The sequence below is a fragment of the Stegodyphus dumicola genome, chromosome 8, assembly GCF_044657685.1.
Source record: "Stegodyphus dumicola isolate Sdum_Otavi_A_Nest chromosome 8, ASM4465768v1".
In the NCBI taxonomy this organism is placed as follows: domain Eukaryota; kingdom Metazoa; phylum Arthropoda; class Arachnida; order Araneae; family Eresidae; genus Stegodyphus; species Stegodyphus dumicola.
Window position 1 is genome coordinate 68059566 of NC_140775.1, and position 23514 is coordinate 68083079.

Here is a 23514-nt window from a genome sequence, read left to right on the forward strand (position 1 = left end):
ACAATATTTAAAAAAATCCTTTGAATCCTTGTATTTAACGAGAGCTTTTAACTTTCAACGAGTTTATAAGATTAGCAGAAAACCGAGCTTCAGATTACTGAAATTTGTGATGTCTGATAAAGAATACGAAACATTTCTGTACTTACGTATGTTATGTACGTCTGTACTTACGTATGTTATGTATAATGTTTACGTATGTTTGAACTTACGCATGTTACGTACATACTTGCGTATGTTTGAAAATTTGTTGCATAAAATATAATTTAGTTTATGAGTTCTTGAGATCTTATCATATTAGTTTCAATACAACAGTTAAAAGGGTATTTTGGGTCAAAATTAAAACTTGAATTTTAAGAACTTATTCTTTCAAGAATGGATAGCAATTCTCAGAAATAAATATTATTTGATCTAAAGAGTTTTACTTACTTGAAAACAAATTATCTTTAAAACTTCGATTGGTTTTCTTTCAAGTCAATGACTTGCACGCCTAGAAGTGATATATAAGTTATATATCAATTAAAAGTGATATGTAGGTTAGCGACTGATTTCGCAAATGAAAGTTTGTGAGTGAGAATTCAACTGGGCCTTTGTATCTGCAATTACTTAACTACTTTTTTAAAAGAAACTGTGTTCATTAACTTCTTTAAAATCAAATGCTTTGTTACAGGAACTGCGTTTTATACAGATTATGAAAATATTAGAATAAAAAACTACCCTTTCTTCGATTAAACACTTAACGATTCGGCGTTTCTTGGAGAAATTGGATGAATTCTACTGCACCTGCAGGATATGCGGGAGACATTGCACAAACAACGAAAATTTTTCAAACTGTTTATGCTCTTAGGTTTAAAGCTTACCTTAGCAAAAGTTAATTCATTGTTTTAGTTTAGTCAAAACAAAAATGCGTTATGTATTTATTCAAATAATAAAGAACTTAATCGTTGAATTTCATTGAAAAGTATATTTTTTATTATTTAGAACATTTATAAGTTTTTCATATTTTTAACTGTATAAACTTTGTTACATTAATACGATAAATGAAAAATAACATTTCTTCACTTATTATAGTAAAGTTATGTTAGCTTAAAAATTTAGTCCAGTTGTCCAAATTTTTTAAATATTGGATATGTTGGGTTTTTACTCCGAATACTAGAAGTTCAGTTGAATTCACTTCTACCAGGGTGCTGGGTTAACGAGTTAAATTCGTTTCTGAAGGCCATTCACCGTAGAAATGCTCATAAACCGAAGTTATTTCTTTCAGAAGTATTAATGTAAAATTGATTAATGTCTTTGGGCCTTGGGTGATTATTTATTTAAACTTTTGCAACGTGCTTTATGCTCCAGTTGATAGCACAGAACTATGAAAAATCATTAAATCTAAGCCAAAAATAAATAAACAAATAAAAAGTAAACAATCTGTTAAACAAAGAAACGAAAACTTAATTTAACTACTGACTAATGTCTTACGTTTTTTAAAGCTTGCATAGTGAGTCATGGCACTGGCGATGAAAATGCTTATGCTCTGGCTTATTACTGCTTTAAGGTAATATCGATTTTTCAATGTGAGTTAAGCTATGGAGAATATTAAAATGATGATTTCAGAGCTTTCTGTGTGTTCATTCTATTCTGGATGTTACTACAAAAGACATTTGAAAATAATTTTTGTGTACTTGTGTTAACTCGAGACACCCTTCATCATGCGTGACATTTTCGTTCAGAAAATTTCTTCTTAGACCTATTTAGTCTTGATTAGATTCGTTCGTAACCCGAAGCTCCGTTGTACTGGATTATACGAGTCTGGCCAATCAGTGATCTTAAGTTATTAATTTTTAATGGTTTTTTTAGTGGGCATATGCTTGCATGTTTCTTCTGTATTTTGTAACTGTAAATCCTCTCTATATTTTGTATCGTATATCCTCTGTATGAAACTGTTCACAATTCTAGACGATTTTGGTCTGCTGTGAAAGTAATCGGCCTCTCAGACGGGACAGTGGTTAGTGACGCTGACTGCCATACCGAACGAACCGGGTCCAAATCCTCGAAAAAATACAAATGTTTGTAAGCGCACAACGGCAAAGGGCCACTTAAAATACACGGCGAGCCGAAATTTTCTGGAGAGGTCAGTAGTGGAGAGACCCTCTGACTTCGACCTCTCCTCTGGGTGTTTTCTCTCGAAATTGCAAACTGGGGCGGAAACTTAACATTTAACTAAGTACAGTAATACTTCAATCATCTAAGGTTTTCCATCAGTCATCAAGGGTATCGAGGTACTGATCTAACTTTTACCTGTATTTGTGAAAGTAATCTTCTTAGAATGAAGAAATTCAATGTTGAGTACGTTTCATTGATGTTGCCATAAGTTCTGGTCACTTTCAAGGCTATTTATTTTAGGCATCTGGTCGCTATGAGAGGAGAATAATTAACTCTATTTCTAATCCAAACTTGTTTTTCAACTACATGCAATGCTGCATAATCCCTTTGGGACCTTTTCATCCGCCTGCAAATGTTTGTCATATTCCTGCTTATTAGCATTAGGCAGCGAAGCGAGAACGATTCATCTTCGCAACAAGGCGTCCATGTCAAAAAGGACATTCTTTTCGACATGTTTCTTAGATAGACTGATGTAATGTTAGAGTTTGGTTTCCTTTTATTTTGGGGAAATATTGTTTTTCTCGACTAAGGTTCTACAAAAGTTCTCTTTCTTTTACAGAAATAAGTGTTTTGTTTTTATCTTTTTTTCTTGTTAAATCCCGAACATAACTCTTAAATTTGTGTTATTTAATGAACCAATTTTCGAGTTAGCAGTTTTTCGTTTTATCTTCTAAAACATTTTTTATCTAGTTTTATGGATGGTGAATAATTTTATGCATTATAGATGGATTATGGATAGATTATATCATTATGAATGGTGATAATATATAGCTGATAAATAAATCAGCTATATATTATCACCTACTGAGGCTAACCAATTATCAGTTTTTATTATTATTGTTTTCTGAATTTATGCACCGAACTTATTTTACAGGAAGTACTATTAGCACACTTAAGGGTACTGTTTTTCTGCTGTATTCATTCTATATCCGTGATTAAATGTATTTAGAATAATGCAATAACATCGTAAAATTGCAAAGAGCAAGATCATTGCCTTCGCTTTATCTAAGAAGTTTTGAATATTATAATAGCGCATTAAAAGAGAATTACCTCTTCAAATAACTGTTCTTAAAATCATAATTGTCTTTTATGCACAGCCTAAAATTTAGGAAGTAAGATAATTTACCACTTAGGATAAGAACCTGGGATGAAAAAATTCTTGAAAGATCATACGCATGCTTCTACGAAAATTAAGTCAGTAGATGAAAGATTTTATTCCTCCTGTTATCAGGCCCACCAGCGGCCGAGTGGTAAAGTCGCTGAACACTGGTAGTTCGGTCCGAGGTTCGAATCCCGCGAACGGGCTGGCTGCATGGGCGTTTTCGTGGTTTTCCCCATGTGTAACGTGTATACAAGCCAGTTTCCCTTAGAAAGTCCTCCACGAAGGCATCCCTCCCCTTAGGCAGATAGCCCTCGAGGCTTTGCCATAATCACACACACACACACACACCTCCTATTATCAGAGTTTGAGACATTCTCTGCTTGAATTTACATAAATGTTCAATCTGGCTGGGAATATGTAAGCAAACATCTTCATTATTTTAATTCTTGTAAGTTTTTCGATGTTTTCTCTCTTTTATATAGCTTAGACATTTCAATAATCAGTTTTATTTTGTCAGATTTAAGGTTGTTTTGATAGACTGTTACCGAAATACTAAAGGAAAGAAGAGTAAGTAAGGAGAGGCAATAAATCAGTTTTAAAATTATTCACTATCAATTATCTAGCTAAAAGATACATTTAAAATTAAAATTACGATAAAATTAAAACAGAGCGAAGAACAAAGATTAAGAGAATGCGTGTTACTAATCTGATGTACTTTAAATCAAAACGACATTGATGCGCATGTGTACTTTTTTCTTTGCTTTTTAGCACTTCATTTTGGATGCAAACTAAATTCCTCTTTCTGTTATTCTCCATTACCTGTATTAAATTACATTAGGATTGAATGGTAACATAAGTGGTAAACAATTAGACGTACTGTGAATTTATTGCTGAAATCTTTTAATTGCGTCTATGAATAAAATTTTTGTAATAATTTCTCAGTTTTAAGAGGATATATTTTAATTTCTAAATTTTTTATGCGATAATGCATAAAATGTTTTTCTTTCTTTGTTCTCTTATGAATAAATAACCGTAAAAAATTTTGATCTAAAATTTAAATTTTTAAAATATTTGCCTGAAGGCAAAAATTGCTCTAAAATGGAATTTTCTTTTCGAAGTTATTAAAAATTTTATAAATAATATTTTTGTAAATATACCTTTAAGATTAATTAACTTTTATTGCGAAGTTATTAAAATTTTATAAATAATATTTTGTTAATATACATTAATTAACTTTTATTGCGCAAAGGAGAACATTATACAAATTAGTCAGTTGCTTCATCAGTAAATGGAAAATATCATATCTTAAATACATATCTAAAATTTTTTAAAGTAAGATTTTTAAATTTTTTCAGGAATTCTTTTGCGTGTAAAGTGGTTTTAATTGTATAACACATTTCAAGCGAAAAATTCGTTTATATACAAATTAAAAAAATAAATGAAACCATAATTATTTCAAGATATGATATATAAACCACTTAATTATTTCAATCAATAAAGTAAGCAAGTGTATGCCAAATATGAAAAACATTGCGTCAATACATCAAGCACAGACATCGTATTAATTACATTCGAACTTTTGAGGAATTAGAGTCTATGATTTAGTTTCTGAAACTTGTTTATATTTTTAAAATTAAAAGTATTAACAAAACAAAATTAAGAACATGTAAGTCTTAACAAACCATTTTTTTAAACTTTTGTTCGTATTTGTAATATAATTAAGAGTTCAATGAAGAAAAAGCATTCTACTAAAAGGGGTCGATGCAAGAAAAGGGTTGGGAATCTCTGATTTAATTCTTTACGACGCAATTACATTATAGTTAAGAACGTCCCTGTTACCTGAGATTCGAATCCGACTTAATCATCTTGAGAGCACCCTTTGTGGTGTTGTAAGAATTTAGACTGAAATCGAACTCAGATCATCCTCTTCGTGCGAACAGTTACTGTATATCTATTAAAATCGGCACCCAGCATTGGCCGATCAGCTCCACTACTGGCGTAACCTTTGAATCGGCCATCCACCTTCGATTTATTTCTGCTTGAAGTGATATTTAATAGCCTAGCGATTTGAGCATTATGCATCAGTATTTCCGGACTTGGGCGTTATGTGTAGATGAGTATAATATGAGGATATACTGTTTATTCATAGCACTTGTAACACACGCCGCTTATAGCGAGACATATCTTATGCCGTCATTAGAGGAACCGTATCTTTCCAAGAATTCTATTTTAGTCGAAATCCGACCCAGTGGCCGAAAAATAGGAGTGAACCCGGCGCAACCGTCGAATACTGGGTCTTCGCACTGAGTTCGATCCTAAGCGAATGGGCTACTATTATGGATGGTTTTCATAGTTTTCACCATGTGTAATGTGAATAACAGCCATTTTCCTTTAGAAAATACTCCACGAAGCCATCCGTTGCACGAGATAGGTACTTACGTACTTTGCCATATTTAATTAACCTACCTTAGTCGAACACCACTGTAAAGCATAGGTTTCGACTGGGACGCGCACACAAACATCCATTACGTTCGATCAAGCTAATCTTTGAAGGTCACACCATATTTGAGGCATTTTTCCTGGAATTGATACGTTATTTGCATCTGAGCGAATGTTTCCTTTGCGTGCTCTGAGGCAGTTAATGTTGTTAAACTACTATATATTCCGTAACTGACTACTGAAAGTTTTTTTCCTAAATTCTGAAGGAAAAAAAAACCCCTTAAAACTGAAATGTTTTAAGGTTTTTTTTTCTTCTTTCTTACTGCGTATCTTCGTGGTGTAATCTAAAACTACGTCCGGCTAGTATCGGGGGATCGGAGATCGAATATCGCCGAGGACATTGTAGATTTTTCGTATTTCCTGCTTCGAAAACCTAATGACTACAAAAGCGTAAATAGCATCGTTCTATAATTTTGGGATAGTAATTGTTATTAAAGCCCCAGCCATATTGCCTTGCATCATGAGACAAAGAAGTTGTTTCTTGTGTTCGAAAACTTTTTGTTTTTACAATAGGCCCGTCAGGGAAATCGTCCAAATCTAAGTTCTGCACGTAACTTTTGCATACATCATTCTTGTCGATATTTTATTGCGTTTCTGAGAATGCACTTTTTCCATGAAAGTAAAAGAAAGGCCTCGGTAAAGCACTGGTTACACTCTCTTGGGAGTATGAACAAAGAGCATCACGTGTTCTCGATTTAATACAAGGTGTGCAAATTCATATATATTCAATGGTGCAGCCTAAAAAATGTTTACTTATTGAATACTTTAATTTGAACATTTTTAACAAAAATTACACTGTACTGAATTTGTTATACAGTTTAATAATGATTGTTTCGGTAAGTTTTTGTATGCTGATTGATTGGATAATAATTGATAAATATTTTCTTTCTGAAAGACAATTAATCATCACTCTCCAGTGAATATTTTACAGCAGATTAGTGGCGTAAGGGCATAGCTAAAGGGCGTAAGATTAGTGGCGTAGCTAAAAGGGGGCATCTGTCCTGAGTCTTAATTTCCGGGGGTGCCAAACTGATGTTACGAAATTTTACAATTAAATGTTTTCTATTCTTGGCAAGTGCCGCGAAATCTTCCGTTGTCCCCGAGCGCTGAAAACCCTAGCTATGATTCTGCAGGAAACTAGATCACTAAAATGTCAAAAAAGCCATTTAAAAAGACATACAAATAAGTTTGTTTCATTTTACTAGAAATATATCGGATATTTTAGATAAATGTATACTTGATAAAGATAAGTGAACTGAATTGAATTTGTACCTGTTAAAAAAGGGTGTTCTAACCCATTCAAATTTTCTTTTCTCAAATACTTTTTCACATTGACTATTCATACACATGACCTTTAACAAAATTAAATTTAAATGATGTATCCAATGATTTTTTGTTGGACTTATTCTATAATAACCTGGAAGTTAAATGCTAAAGACTAAATGCAATGCGGCCTAGATTAAAGTTAGTAATCTTCCTGAAATATTTACCAGAAACAATTTTCTTTTAAAATAAGTGGATTAAGTGTTTTCTAATATGTCACGACTCGAGGAATGATGCCGGAATGTTGTTAGTTTTCTAGTTAGTGTGTGGGGCTAATACCTACTTACTTAGGGTAAATATTAGGTGGCCCCCCTCACTTCTACATAACATAACATAATATATTCTTACTATTTTTTTTAAATGGCTTATGAATTACTATTACTTCATCGCTTATGTGTAGTTTTTCTATAATTTGAAAACTAAGGCATAAATTGTTTATTTTCATGGCATGGCTATAACTTGGATATCTATGAATAATTTTTATAAGCTATCCAAATTGCCTGTGTGCGTAAAGAGCGGTTTTCATTCGTACAGAATAAGACGCGTAAGATAATAAAGATTGAAATGAGATTTATAATAAAACCATAAATATATAGGGAATATAAGAATAGTTTTCCCTTTTTTCAGTAACTTCTTAAATATTTATTTCATATATAAAGCTTTGCTATGTATACATATAACCCAGCCATAAAAATAAACATAAGGAATTTACCATAGTTCCTTAAATGTTTTCATCATGGCTAAAAGAGGAACAATTTTGTAAATACTTAGATTTCTCTTTTCTGCTGCTGTTTATTGTTAGGATTTACTATAAATTTCCCATGAACTTTAACTAATATCTGAAATCCTAGTGTTGATTGAATGTTTTTAATAAGTCGACTTGATAAAATTTAGGAGGGTATTAAACATTTCACTCCTGTCCTGCAACTAATATGTTTGTATAACCAAAAATTGAAAATGAGCCTTTTTGTTTAATTTTTTTTGTAATTGTAATTAATTTTCCCCCTCTTTTGTGTTTTTATTATAACTATACATGAAATCAAAATATGAAGAAGTCTACTGCCTTCACTTCTATAATCTGTTTCTCATTTTGGCTCAAATGTACTGGAAATATTTCCCTTTGTTTATTTTTATACACTGCTGTCAACAATTTTGGCTCATCTGAGTTACCGTTATGTTCCCCATCAATCCTGAAATTTAATTATATCCGTAAATTGCTGAAAATTAATTGTTAAACTGAATCATTAATTGAATTATAACCAAACGACCAAACGAACTTTTTCTGTATTTAGCGCTTTTTTAGCCCAAAGGAGCATTAGCCCAGAAGGGCTATTAGTCTCGAAACGGCATCTTGCTTCGAATCACTGTAAATGGCTGTATCACTTTTCAAATTGTTGCCACCAATATTATTATCGTCCGCAAGACTCTCTATCGGAAATTCTAAAGATACGCGTTTTTAAATATTTTGGGATATTGCTCTTGAATTGAATTTCATGTGGTTTAAGTGCGAAAAACGTGATATTTAATAAATAAAGTAACTCACAAAACATTAAAAAAACGCCCCTTGGGGAGTAGATTTTATATTCTATATTTATTATTGTTATTATTTTAAGATTCCTGTGGAAAATACTTCTTAGAAATAGATTTGGAGTGTTTTGGGTTCATTCAAAAATTTTTCTTTGTCATTCATTTTTATTGTTGTAAGTGATACAAAATTTTTAGTGAATAATACAATGCAGACAAAAATAGTTTTCTTATTAAAATAGTTGGCTTATATTTATTAAATGCTAAACAACTGTTTTAAATTTTACATGAGTGGAAACACTGAAGAACGATATTTACACACTAAAATTATAGAGTCATTAGGATTTTTTTGAAGTGGGAGTCATGAAAAATGAGCAATGTCCTCGCCTGTACTCGAACCACGGACCTCTCGAATTCGCGTCGAGTGTGTTGACCTCTAGACCACGAAGGCATGGTAAGGCTGCGTGAGAAATACCTTATAAAGTAAGAAGAGTATTTCCCCTCCAAAGAATATACAGTTCCATGATCTTTAATAATCTATCTCTTTCTCTGTTTTTTAGGGGGAGGAGGTTACGTATCGCTGTGAAAATAATTTTCTTTCCAAATTTATGCGTAGAAATTATTATCATCTTAATTGTTCGATAGCAAATAAAAATGCACACATTTTTTGGCTTCATTTGGCCTGGATTTATTGTACTTTATTACGTTCAAAAATAAATTTAAAGTTAGTTTAATATTTTCTGAAACATTGGAGAAATCGTGTAATACCCAGGGGATGAAAAAAAGCGAATCAGAAACATGGAGAAACCCGAGGAGAACCGTATTTCTGTTTCTCGATAAAGAAATCCTAGTAAGTACCGTAGGGATAAATAAACAATTCGTAATAGAATAAGCATCGTTGATGACGGGCGTAACCAAAAAATATGATGATACAATGCTTTTCGACAGAGGAAACATTCTGCCTCATGTGTATGCATATTTTATGCGGAAAATGACATACATAGATTTTCCGAGAGGTTATTTTTATTATACTCCCTCTCCTAGACGTACTTCTTTGTTGACAAATAAAATATGGGCCTGTTTTCATTTGAGAGAAGATTCTGCAGTACAGCGCATTTAGCTATCTATTATATTTCCACCATTTCAGTGTAATGGCAACTGAAAGGTGCTAAAAACGATACTTTTAGTTATTCCTGTAATTTTATTCCTCGTCTGGGAAAGACCTACCTGTCGTTTCTGGTAAAACAAAAAAGTATTGAGGTGTGGGCCACACGGATCGGGCTTTCTGGCGCCCTTTTCAGTCGTCTGCACTCCGCAACCGTCAGTTGCGCAAGCGCACGCCGGTTCAATCAATATTGCCGTCTCATACGAACTACTGCAGACACGTTGTGATGCGAGAAAACGCGTGATTTTTACGAGATGATTCTTCCCTGGTTGTACAAACGTAAATAAACCAACCCTATTGGAATTTTTTTGCAATGCAGTCCGTCCTCGGTCCTCACTTCGTGCGTTTCTGGTTCGTATTACACCTACAATAACTAACAGGACGTCCGATCCACCCAAATAGCAAATGACGTTGAAATTCTTCCTTTCATGTTAAACATTTATAACTAGAATTGTACAAAATGGAATATTTGATGATATCTACAACAGCATAAACTATGGTCCACGAAGGAGGAGATCATGCTCAGGTATTTTATCGAGTTTTTATTTCAAAGCAAATTGGAGAATTTTGAGATGTCACATGAATATAAATAGCCTGTGTGTTTTGGGAGAGGCGGGTTTTTTCTAATAAGGTGTCATTCTGAATTACACTATAAGAAAATAAGATAAAATATTATGATTGGATGCATTACTTACTAAGTGTCCTAGGATTTATATTTCATCTGTAATAACATTCTTGGTATTGCATTTATCGTTATATGCTGATATTGCAACATCGTTATTTCTGAATGACTGCATTGAATTTATTAACATTTAAAGAATTTCTGAGCCTTCTCCATTTACTGACAAAAATTATGTATCTCGTTTTCGAACAGTAAATTTTTTTTTTTTTTTTTTTGATTTTTCAGTGCATGGCTTTGACCCGAAAACTGTATCTCTTAAAACTGGAAGAAATTGCTGGTGCACATGCGCCTAAAGAAATATGACGTAATTCTACTTCAATTTAAGGAAAAAATCTAAAAGTTTTCTAACATTAACTTTTATTTTTTATTTTATTTTAAGGATAATAAAAAGATGCAACGAAAAGTGTCGTTATTTTTCTAAACTACTGATTTTTATTTAAATATTTTTAAAATCTACTTAAAATGATCTTATTTTAAACCGGTATAAGTTAGTATTTTGTGCGAAAAAACACATGCTAGGCTTCTTAATTCAAAGCTTACTGGAAAAATGCTAATATGATTTGAATTCTAATTCGTGTATTTTCCTTTCTTTACTGATAGCGCTTTTGTTTACAATTTAGAATTTCAGTAGGAGGGAAAAAAACTTTATGGGAAAGACCAAACCAAATAGATATACATGATATGAATGTAGCAATAAATGGAAATGACTTTCATTTTTCATTATTTATCTTCCCAATTTTAAGAATTTGAATAATTTAGAGCTATAAAAAATGCAAAATTCAGAAAACTGTATGCAGAGTTTTCCGTTTAACAGCTCTTTAAATGCCAGTAGACTTTAACAAAAAACATGTCTAACATGTTTTCAGATTATGATATTGGAGTGACACTTAAATTCCAAATATATAAACAACATTTTTGGTCCGTAATTTGGAAAGTATAATTTTTCTCTTTTTTAAAATTGCATGATATTCAAGAGTCTTTATAGAATAAAATTAGTATGTATTTAAGTGTAAATGTGTCTATTTTTATCCACGTTCTGGATATTTTTCTTGAAGAATTTTATCAAAATTGATCTTTGCCCTTAATGCAGGAAAACTAAAATGCGTTCAAATTTATACATATTTTTATCTATGCTACGAATACGAATATCAGAATGGTCTTAAAACAATGCATATTTTATACGTTCTGATCGGATTATCATGAATCTTCTGATCATTTAGTATGCTTTAATTGTTTTAGTAAAAAAGAATTTTCATATAACGTCCGGTGTTGTAAATATATAACTATTGAGTATATCACTCTTGCTGCAAATAGAACCCAGTCTTCAATTTAATGAAAAAGCGTCGTTTGTTATATTGAAAATTGTTTCATGCACTTCATATTTCATACGATTTTTGTAGTTCTTAACTTCATAACGTAATAATTCTGAACCGATTTTTCTTCCTCATGAGCAAATTAAGTGGAATTTTCGTTTATGCATCACAAGAATGACCTAATTCTGTGTTTTTCAGCTGATGCTAACAAAATTGCAGAAACACGTTATGAGTGAAAACGTCAGAAATAAAAGTTTTGAGACAGCCATACTGCTTGCTGGTACTGTTTTATGTATGGCAGTTTTTAATGTAGTTAATGCTAACATTTTTCTGATATTGACTTGCATAAAGGGAACGCTTCTAGAATGAGGAAATTTTGGAAAATATTTTGGTACAGATTACTTTAGTCTTTAAGATAGTGGGGGTTTTCTGTATTTTTTTTTCGTTTGTGTAACATGAAAGGATAAAAAAGCGAACGGTATTCATTTCAGAATCCTCCAGCAGATATGTCTAGATGTAAGACAAGCAAACTTTAATTTGGTTAGGTTAGGTTAATTGAATAAGGCAAAGCAACTCAAGGGCTATTTGCCTATGGGAAAGTTGACTTCGTGGAGGACTTTGAATTTTCCTCGTATCCACGTTACACATGAGGAAAACCGTGAAAACTCCCATACAGCCAGCCCGTTCACCAGTATTCGAACTTCGGAACAAACTACCAATGTTCAGCGACTTTACCGTCGCCGTGGGCCTTTTTAACTTCGATTAAATTGTTTGGAATATAGATATGCAGATAGGCTCTGCATAAGGGAAGAAGTACCCTCGTAAATAACTTTTTAACGTTCTAATCTCGTATTCTCGGCACAGATGGGGAGAACCACGAAAACTCCTATGCAGCTACCTCGTTCGCCAGGATTTGAACCCGGATCAAACTACCAGTACAGCAGTAATTTGATAAACCTGTGTGTTGTGCAGGGCTGAATTAAAATTAGAAACCCCGTAGCTGTATGAAAGGGCTATTAGAAACAGTAAATAAACATGAATAAGTAAAGTAACAAATAAGGAATAATTCAAATTAAATAAAATGTAAAGAGTTAAAAAAAGTAATAGTTTTCAATTCATTTCAATGAATAGCAAATTATTAATGAAATAATAAATAAAAACATCTGAAATCACCTTATTCGAGGCTTTGACTTAAACAATAATTTCACTCCAAAATTGAGATATGCCGGAATCAGATCCCAGATGAATTAAAACCCTGTTGGTTTCAAAGCGAGCAGTGGCAACACTGAAAGAAAAAAAAAATTTTTAATCTCCAGCGTGCGAGACTGTGTATTGGATGATCTAAAGAAGATATGCTCTTTTTAAATATTTTGTGATATTTCTGTTGAATTGAATTTTATGGTTTAAGTTCGAAGAACATGATACTTAACAGATAAGTGTAATACAAGAAACGTTAAAAAAAGCCACTCTGGGCGTAATATAAAATCTGAAAGCTTTCAGATTTTGTTTTTAATTATTTTTTAAATGACCACTACTTCCGACATAAATAAAAATATGCGCTGTTTGCGTAAAATGCTCGTAATCAGCCTAAAAATAACATTCTTTTTCCCTTTTTTATATTTTTTAGTATGTTGGAAAAGTTGGAAGCGGTACGCATAGCTCTTTTTTTTTAGTCCAAATGGGCTTTGTCCCTAAAGGACACGGGAAGGGGGGAAAAAAACCTTTTTATCTCCAGCGCGCGGAACTGTGTATTGGAAATTCTAAAGATATGCTCATTTTAAAATTATTTTGCGTCATTGCTATTGAACTGAATTTTATGGTTTAAGTGCAAAGAACATGATATTTAATAATTAAAGGTAACGCACAAGACGTTAAAAAAACGCCCCTTCGAACGTAATTTAAAGTATGAAACCTTTCAGATTTTTTTTTTTTTTTCAAATAGTGACACTCTTTCGAAAAAGGTTGACCACCCCTGTCTTAGAATATACAATAAATGCAGCATATACCTATAAATTGAAAATTGTGAAAAGGAGTTACTAATTGTTAACGCATGCATACAGGAAAATCCTTAAAAATTACATTAAATATTCAGTTTTCCATTAAACCATCGATTTTGTTTAGAATAAAAAATTTTATGAATTGCACGCTATTGTGTCTTTTTTGATTCCGCCTGTACACGTTATCAGTAAACGAAATATTTTACAATTTACTAAGAGAAATTATCTTTTTCCTACGTTCATTTCCTCAACGTGACAGAGTGGGCGAAAGTTTCCCTAGCGGCATGCCGTCGCGGTATTGCATGTAACTAGGAGTGAGTATTCATAACAAGTCTCTTCTCCAGCCTGCTCGTAATAAGAAGAAACTTCCAAATAATACGTTGTTACCTCAGATAATCGATTTATTCCCCCCTGGTCCATTTCTTTTAAGTACTAATTGCAAGCAGCTTTATTTTTAGATAAAAGTTTGCAATCTGCATTGCTTTCCATGTTTCTTGAATTAAAACGCCCTCGAGACATAATCTGCTGAGCCTTTTCAATAAATGTGTCTTGTTTTCTCACATCTGAAATACCTTTGACACCATTATCTGCATAGATCGAATATTTTAATTTTTAGGCAAATTCTTCTAATTCAAATTTCCTATTATCCAACAAATGCGAATTTTAGCTTGCTAATAGAAATGGGCTCGTGGTAACACCGAACACTACTCTACAATGTCTGTGAACAATTTCCTCATTTTCAGAAGGATAGAAAAATCGTAAAAAAATTCGATGGTTTAGACTGTAAAAACCCTTTTTCTATCAGTTGAAAGTCCAATCAGATAACTTTGAAATCTGTCAACAGCATCAGGAATGAGCTCTATTAAATTAGGCCCTTTATATAACAGATTCATTAAAGGACATTTTCCACTCTTTTTAGCAGATGCGTCAAATACGGGTCAAATAATGTAAATTGTAGTTTAAAAATTCATATGGAAACGCCGTATGAAAGAAGTAACCATTTCTGAGTTTGTTTCAGTGAAAAATCACTGTCAGCCAATACACAAAAAGAAAAAAGTACCCATTTCAGAGCTTAAATCTGATGAATTAAAAATTTTTATTATGTGCATTTCATTATTTTATAGTCTATGCAATATTTAACAATATAGTTATACCCAAATATTACAGTCAACATTCGAATGATATGGCTAACTTTCAATCTAATTCCATTCGATTCATAATTCTAACTCCCTTTCATTAATATATAAAATTTTACAAATTTAGTGTTAAGCAGCTTGTCTTTTGGCCGAAATTATGTTTTATATATAATTTTTATTCCTTGATAAAGGTTTCAGTTCGTAAATTTTATTATTATTATTAGCTACGTAAGTATCTTTGTCATGAAAGTTATCTAAAAATCAATGACGAGTACCAATTTTGAAATAACGCAGTTCAGCCAGGTTTATCATAAGCATGTTATAATTTTTGGTACAGAAATTATTCGTAACCAACCTAAATATGACGCTTAAGGGACTATTACGAATTAATTTTAGGATTTTATTTTACATAATCTTTATCTTACAGATATATGATAAAAATTTATACAAATAAATTGCAAAAAAACGTTACGTAAGTTTATACATTCTGAAACATTTATTCATTAAACATTAAACAGTTTATTGATTAAATAAAAGCCTAATTAATAAAAATTTCTTCAAAAACTAAAGAATAGATTAAGTCCTCGAGTTACTTCAGAATTGACGGTACTTACATATTATCTCGTCAGCCGTTAAAATGTCGCCAAGCAGCACGATTTAGCGGTAATTATGGCTAAGAGTGACGTAACAACAAATTCATAACATCTGCGCTTTCGATTAACCTCAACTGTTTCTCTATAAGCCACCTTATGTTTTTTATACACAAGGACATAAATTAACTGTCATTGCTGTATTTTTTCTTGCATTAAAAAATATATTAAAATTTCAGTCATGGCTTCGGACTTTCGGAACAGGAAGCAGTATATTATTTTCAAAGTTATCGGATCCTACCATAAAAAAATGTTTTTATATTAATAGACATGATATGGTGAGCTGAATATGGCTGACGAAACAGCAAGTCTAGATGAATTACCTATGAGAAGCTCATACTCATAGCGTTATAAACAGCGGTTCAGTAAAATTGAAGGGCGTAACAAAATAGTAGAAATCGAGGAAACACTTTTTACACAGCGTAGAAAAGTAGTGGATCGAATACTGACTATTTATTAAGTAAAGAGGTGTTAGTTCCTTCCAAAATTTCGCAAGAACGAGTGATGCAATTTATGCGGGGTTTCTGTCAATTTTTATGGTTCGATGGTAGCCAGCATTTACGGTCGACGGGATAATACGTACCTACTGAATCAACTTACGACGGAACCGATGGAACGGCACTCGTCTTAAGTGGATGACTCTCTATGTATCATTGTTGCAAGAGTAATGGGTGTTGAACAAACTTCGAAAGGGTACCGATAGAAGGAAGATAACAGTGTATATTTGATGTTCTTTTATTAATGATTTACAAAAATATTTTATGACTTTTTATTCATTTCATTCAGCATCTTATTTATGACGGAAATCTTTTCTTTTTTAGACGGATGGCAATGCGAGCTTTTTACGAGCAGCAAGAGCTGGAAATTTGGAGAAGGTCATTGAATACTTGAAAGGAAACATTGATATCAACACAAGCAATGCAGTAAGAACACTTTTCTTTTTTGAATTTATTGTTTCTTTTCAATAATTAAAAAAATGAGCAGTAGTGTTGTTAATTTTTAAATCATAATCAATATAATTTACGTTAATAAATCGAAAGATGTGATCCTTAAAGTAAATTTTACAAGTATTATCTTAAACAGAAAAATTTATTTGAACATAACGCGTTGTGTGCCATCATTGTTGATGAATATCTACGTTTTCATTATACATAGACTGAAATATTTGACTAAATCAGGGATGTCAAACTCGCGGACCTTGACTCATTTTTGTGCGGGTTCTCTCTGAGAAAGCGTCAAAAACTATAAAATATTATTAATAAAAATTGAAATTCCACCTGTTATCGAGATATACAGGGTGTTTTAGTACAGCCATTATAAAACCTTCAGGAGAGATAAAATACACCTATACAATTGAAAATCTCCTAGCAATGCATAGTCGGCGCGATAGTGACGACATAAAATACAAGGAAGGAAGGACAGGAACAGGATGAGAAAACATGTTTATTATGCTTAGTGCAGTAAAATGATGGGACGGCTTTGGCTGTGTACGAGGATGCAATCTGAATAGATGTACCTGAATGCAACGTATCCTCAACATTGGATCTGCAGGGATGGCTCGGTACGTTGGCTAACAAGATCGCCAGACCATTGACTACTTCCTCTGGGAGGTACATCAAGACACTAGTTTACGAAGCCCCCCGTTAACAGTGTTTAGGAACTTGTACGCATCGTGGCAGCTGCTGGGAAAGTCCGGGATCCACCCGGTATTTTCCAGAACATTAGATTTTCCATGCGTCGGAGACATGAGGCTTACATCACGGTCTGGGGTCGTAATTTCGAACACCTTCTTTGATGACGATCGTTATCTGTTTTTATTCTTATTTCTTGTTTTCTGCTTAGCATAATAAACATATTTTCTCACCCTGTTCGTTTCCTTTCTTTCTTGTGCTTTGTGTTGTCATTACCACGACAGGAAAGCGTTTCTGACCATACATTGCTGTGATTTTTCATTGTTTAGGTGTACTCTGTCTCTTCTGAAAGTTTGTAACCGCTGTGCTGAAGCACCTTGTATATACAACCTTGGATGCTAAAAAAGTCATTTGAGACGGCCTCCTTACAAAAATATTTTCTCAACCGACGTTGAGGAATTGCCTGACCACTTAGAAATGAAGAGAATCTCAATACGGCTCAAATCTAAGCATACATTCAGTAAAGTGGTATCCCTGGATCTTACAAATTTTACATGCTTATACGGTTTCCAAATCCTTAAATTTACATCGTATGTGATTCTCCTATTCGATAGTATGTATCTGCATGAGCAAAATTTCGCACTTATGAAAAGATAGAAGACCCCAGTGAATTCCATGTTAACAGATATTCATCTAAACTCAATTTTGAAAATCTCTAATGCGACCAGTATGTCAGCAGACATCAGAAACCTGGTTGCAGGAAAAAAAAGATGTCAGTTGTCAGAAAAGAAATAAGCAGGTTTTCAATATTTCAAGATTTCCGTATTTTCTTTCTATTTTTAGAAAACTGCAGCATTACGTAAGATTGTATGTACTTATTTACTTTTTAAATACATGATCAAGTATGAAAATGATTTTTTATTTGACCATATGTGGCCCGGATTATTGCACATTACTCAGAATCTCGGCCAACTTACATAAAGTGTAACCAAAATACAGCCATTAATAACAATTACTTTTTACATCCCTGTATGAAGTAAAGGAAGTATTATAATCACCAAAAATTTCAGGTATCATACTTCTTTGGAAATATCCATTTTGACCACTCTCGAATCCATTTGAACGAATCTTTTGCGTGATATCTGTACGTACACGTACATACTTATATATCTCGCATAACTCAAAAATGATTAGCCGTAAAAACGTTAAAATTTTGTACATGGGACTTTCTACTTACTTACCACCAGCTGAGTTGCTGTACCGCCTGTTATATGACTATCAGCATTTGTACTCAATCAGTAGAGCATTCTATTGTCGCTAGGCCTAGCCAAAAATCTCTATTGAATATTAAAATTGGTAGCGGAATCTATAAAGTTACTGCGGGAATAGGTAATTGTGACCTGTGGTTATTAAAGAGACCCTGTCAAGACTTTTGACTGTGCTGAATGAGGATGGAATAGGAGCAATGTTTTATGCTTTGTGATTCTGAGTTTACAGAGAATGTTTACTCATCCTCGTACCCGACTGAGTGAGCTCTGTCTTTTTATTCTTATATGTTGGTAAATTCTGCAATTTTTTTTGCTTTAAAAGTGATTGAATTATGTTGTCTTACGTTCCGGTTGCATTTAGTTAATCTGTATGCAGTAGCTGTAGAATTATAAACAATTTAAAGTGTGAGTCCTGCTAGGCCTAAATTGGCGGCTATTTGTTTCTATTTGAAACTCTTAGTTGTATAGTGAATTAAGTCAGTTGGTGAACAAACTTCAGAGTTTCTTGCCCAGTGTGGGCGAACATTTTTGTGCACCAAAATTTTTATCTTTCTATCCGTTGGATAAATTGTTTGTTCTTGCGTATGAACTTTAATTTTAATTGTTTTTAAATTATATTTGGTGTTTTAGGTTTTCTATACGATTCTTAATGAAGAAATTTTGAGATTTATGTGTTTTTGTCTTGCCGCGAAGTGAGAACTGAATAGATTGAATAAAAAATATAGCTCGAACAAAATTCGAGAAAATAGGTTTAAATGAAGTGCAGCAAAAAATGTGTATAATTTAATAAGCCGTGCAAGTATTTCAGTTAAATATCAGTAAACGATTGCTTATATAAGACACTCTAAGACAAGGAAAAAAACGACGCAACAAGAAGGAGCTATCTGAATGGGACGAAAATTGGTAAATATGATGTACATGTACAGAAAAACATATGATAACATCATAAAAAGTGGATGATTTGTTTAAGAGAATGAGCTTCACAAATTGAGCAAATCCATAACGCGTTGGTTCAAATCTCTTCGCTGTGTTTTGAGCTTCATATTTTGGTAAATGTTCTGTTCAAGTAAACGCTGTCTTTTTTCCCCTCCTATTTAGTAACTTTTAGTTATGTTAGTAATTTTTTGTTCATTTTTTCTCTTTTGATTATTTTAAAATTATAGCGATTAATAAAAGGCATAGTTATGTAAAGGGTAATGTTGAATGAAATATTTTTATTCCTTGATGAAGAGAGATTTTTGTCATATTCTTTCTAAATTAACCTAAGTTAACTTAAGAAGAGTTTGTTTTTGTAAGTTATTTACACACAAAAAATCTTATAGCACCTTCGTTTTCGTATAAATTAAAATATGCGAAAGCATTTATTTCATATCTGTTTATAAGACTGTGTCTGTTCATGCAACAGTTCTGTAAGTTTATATTGGATTCAGTTATCAAACAATGCCTTTTGTAATACTTATCCTTTATTTCAAAATTATTATTCTGTCGGACTTAGTCTCTATCGAGTTTTCATTCTTAACAAAACGTAAATTAACTCATTTTAACAATAACACAAACATAGAAATGTAGACTGTAACTAAAATTTTTGCATCTAATGTGATGATACTGAAACTAAAATACACATACCTTGCAGAAATTGCCCACCAGCGGCCGAGCGGTAAAGTCGCTGAACACTGGTAGTTCGGTCCGAGGTTCGAATCCCGCGAACGGGCTGGCTGCATGGGCGTTTTCGTGGTTTTCCCCATGTGTAACGTGTATACGAGCCAGTTTCCCTTAGAAAGTCCTCCACGAAAGGTATCCCTCCCTTTAGGCAGATAGCCCTCGAGGCTTTGCCATAATCACACACACACACACCTTGCAGAAATTTACTACCCAAGAATAATAGCTATTTATAGATATAAAGATCCTCTTCTTGATCTAACTTAAATAGACTGTTGTGGTTACCTTTACTTTGCAGCCGCTATTTATCTAGCTCATTCTTGGTTCTAATTTGATGTGAGGTTAGTAGTATACCCATAATACATTATTATTATGCATCTTAGGAACTACGTTTTAAGGTTATACGTATCTCATGAATGAAATATGTGTTCTTAGAAATGGGAGAGTTTGGAAAGAAAGCGTATCGAAACATTCAATTATTACTGAAAATGAAAAATTTCACGAATTACTTACTTTCAAAATCAAATGCGAGTTTATATATTGCTGGAGTTTAAAAGTGGCCAGTGAAATATCGTCGTCATTAATATGAGACGATGCATTAACTAAATTAAGATTTTCTTTTTTTCTTTATCATTTACTGCTGAGACAAATAATGCTACTTTTAAATTGTTGCTATTCTTTCTATATGATTGAACAAACAGGAACTATTTTGTTTTCCCGCTTCCTATTATCAGTGAAACGGATTGCGCAATATGAAAATTTTAGTTGATTTCCATATGTATAATGAGAATACAGCTCATATCCCATCGAAGATCCATTTTATGAAGCTGCTTTCTTGAGGCAAATGGGTCTAGCTTACTTTGCTTTCATAGATAAACAATTTCTATTTTTTTATAATGTGCATGAACTTATAAGGTATTTCTCCCGCCTTCTTAGCATGCCTTCGTAGTGTGGTGGTCTGCACCCTGGGCGCGTATTCCAGAGCTCCGTGGTTGGATTCCCGATGAAGGCGATGCTCATTTTTCAACACGGCTGCTTCCAAAAAATACGTAACTTCTCTACAGTGGCTCGCGAACTAAAACAGTGGTGGATGATGATTCTCCACCACCAGGATATGACGACTGTGTCCCCTAAAACCCCAGTCGCCCTTTAAGAGGGGGAGTATATAAGGTATTTCTCCCGCCTTCTTAGAATGCCTTCGTAGTGTGGTGGTCTGCACGCTGGGTGTGTATTCCACAGGTCCGTGGTTCGATTCCCGGCGATGGCGTTGCTCATTTTTCAAGTCTCCTGCTTCCCCCCCCCCGAAAAAAAAATACCTAATGTCTCTACAAACTTCTAATTGAAAAATAGAGCTAAGCCATTCTTTTAATTCTGCTTAATAGCCTCCACTCGATATTTTCTGTTATCATTAATTCTATAATACTAGTCTGATAGTTAGATTGAAACTTAAACAAGATTCTACTAATATTTATAAAAATAGCAACACCATGAAGGAACTATGCAAATTGAACCAAACTTAAGGAAATCTAAAGTGAGTTAAGACATGCAAATGATTAGAATTGCAAAGCGATTGCTTATACGTGGAATGAGAACCGCTCGCTTGTTCCATGTATATAAAAGACTGCAATGGTTATTTGGTTAACAGCGGAGGGGCCATACCAACAATTAACGAAGTTCGAACGAGGCCGCATCGTTGCTAGGCGAGAGAGTGGACTTTCTAATCGAGCAATCGCAGCTAGCACGCAGCGTAATGCCATAATAGTGATTGATGCATGTTTAGGAGAAATGGACGGAGGAGAACCAGACAAGGAGAAATCCTGACAGTGGGGCCCACAGTAGCACAACGGCATGGGACGACAGACACCTCATCCGCATGGCGTACGGATCGTACAGCGTCCTCTCGTGTGTTAGTACCAACGAACGTCTACATATTGTTTGTTATAATTCTTCGTTAGTGCAACGCTGGAGCACGGCTGCAAACGTTATGTTGCCTACTGTTCGTCACCGTCTTCTGTAGAATGAAATGCGTGCAGAGTTCTTCTACGCAAGATTCTCCTGTCGAATCACAGACGCCTCCGAATTCAGTGGGCACAACAATACAGTGCGTGGCAACAAGTAATATTCTCCGATGAATCTCGCTACAATCTGGAATACATTGATGGAAAATTACGCATCAGACGTTACAGAGGCAAATGTCTGCTTCGACAGTGTGTTATCCAACCTCATACCGCACAAACGCCTGGCATCATGGTGCGAGGAGATATTATGTATAATTGTTGATCCCATCTAGTGTAGACTGTGGGCAACTTCAATAGTGATCGCTACCTAAGAGAAATTGCGGAGCCAGAGGTCCTCCCCATTCTTCGACGCATTCCGGGCGCTATATTTCAGCAGGATAATGCCAGTGCACGTGTTTCTCAGACTGCGCAAGCCTTCTTTTTAGGACACAACAGGTTTCGCTTCTTCCATGGTCTGCTTCTTCTCAGGATATATCACCCATTGAGCATGTCTGGGATTTCATCGTTCGGCGACTGGCTCCTACAGCTGGTGAGGCACACACTAAGAGTGAACTTTGGCATCACGTCGAAGGCATATGGAGTATTATACTCCAGGATTACATTCAGAACCTGTATAATCGAATGCCACAACGTGAACAGACTTTCATCGCTCATCGTGGCGGATACACAAAGTACTGATTTTCAACGTTCGTTTTTTTTTTTTTTTTTTTTTTTTTTTTTTTTTTTTTTTAATCTTGTAAACGTGATCATTTATTTGTACCACTATCAGTTATATACAGAATAAATTTCATTCATTTCCGATAATTCCTTCATGGTGTCGCAATTTTCACAAATATTGGTATATTTGAAATTGGACTGTTACATCTTATTCATCATGCTCTTTTTCTTCAGTTTCCAAGTATTGTTAAACTCTTCTTCTGTGGATTAATAATTATTGTATTTAGTGCAGTGTTAATTGTGTTAATCTTACTATTCACCGTCGTGAACACTTTGAAGCAAAGCACGCAAGGACTATCAGCCTAATCACCATGATGATCGAGAAGCGATTGCTGTCATTACTGTTTACGATGACGGTCGATGGGGCATCTGATCTATTAAGTCCTTATCCGAAAGTAATTTCTGAAGTTGTTAACGTGCCAGACAGTCTTCCTCTTCTCTGCCTAATCATTTATCGATAATAATGCGACCAATCGATATGGACAACTTCAAAGAATTCGATTCCTTCTGGTTTTTATTCGTTAGCTGGAATTTATTTGTGGTATTATGTAATTGTGGAAGTATTGCTTATAGTTAATGTTGCAAAGTTTCTTTCATTAAGCTTTTTTTAAACTCTCAATAATTTATATTAGTTACACTCTGTGTTTTAAGCAGTAAATCATGTATAAATATTCTTTCT

General features: G+C 33.6%; 1 protein-coding gene across 19 annotated transcripts in view; it reads left to right on the plus strand.

Moving 5' to 3' along the window:
* Positions 1-23514, plus strand: part of LOC118191434 (uncharacterized) — a 587182-nt gene that overhangs the window by 282103 nt on the left and 281565 nt on the right. For 18 of the 19 annotated variants that reach the window (XM_085821953.1, XM_085821952.1, XM_085821944.1 and 15 more), the window contains exon 2: positions 16364-16465. In XM_085821953.1, coding sequence (XP_085678079.1) covers positions 16364-16465 — 102 coding nt within the window. Of the gene's footprint in view, positions 1-10026; positions 10291-16363; positions 16466-23514 lie in introns of those variants that run through there. The other variant, XM_085821942.1, reaches the window with a different exon arrangement.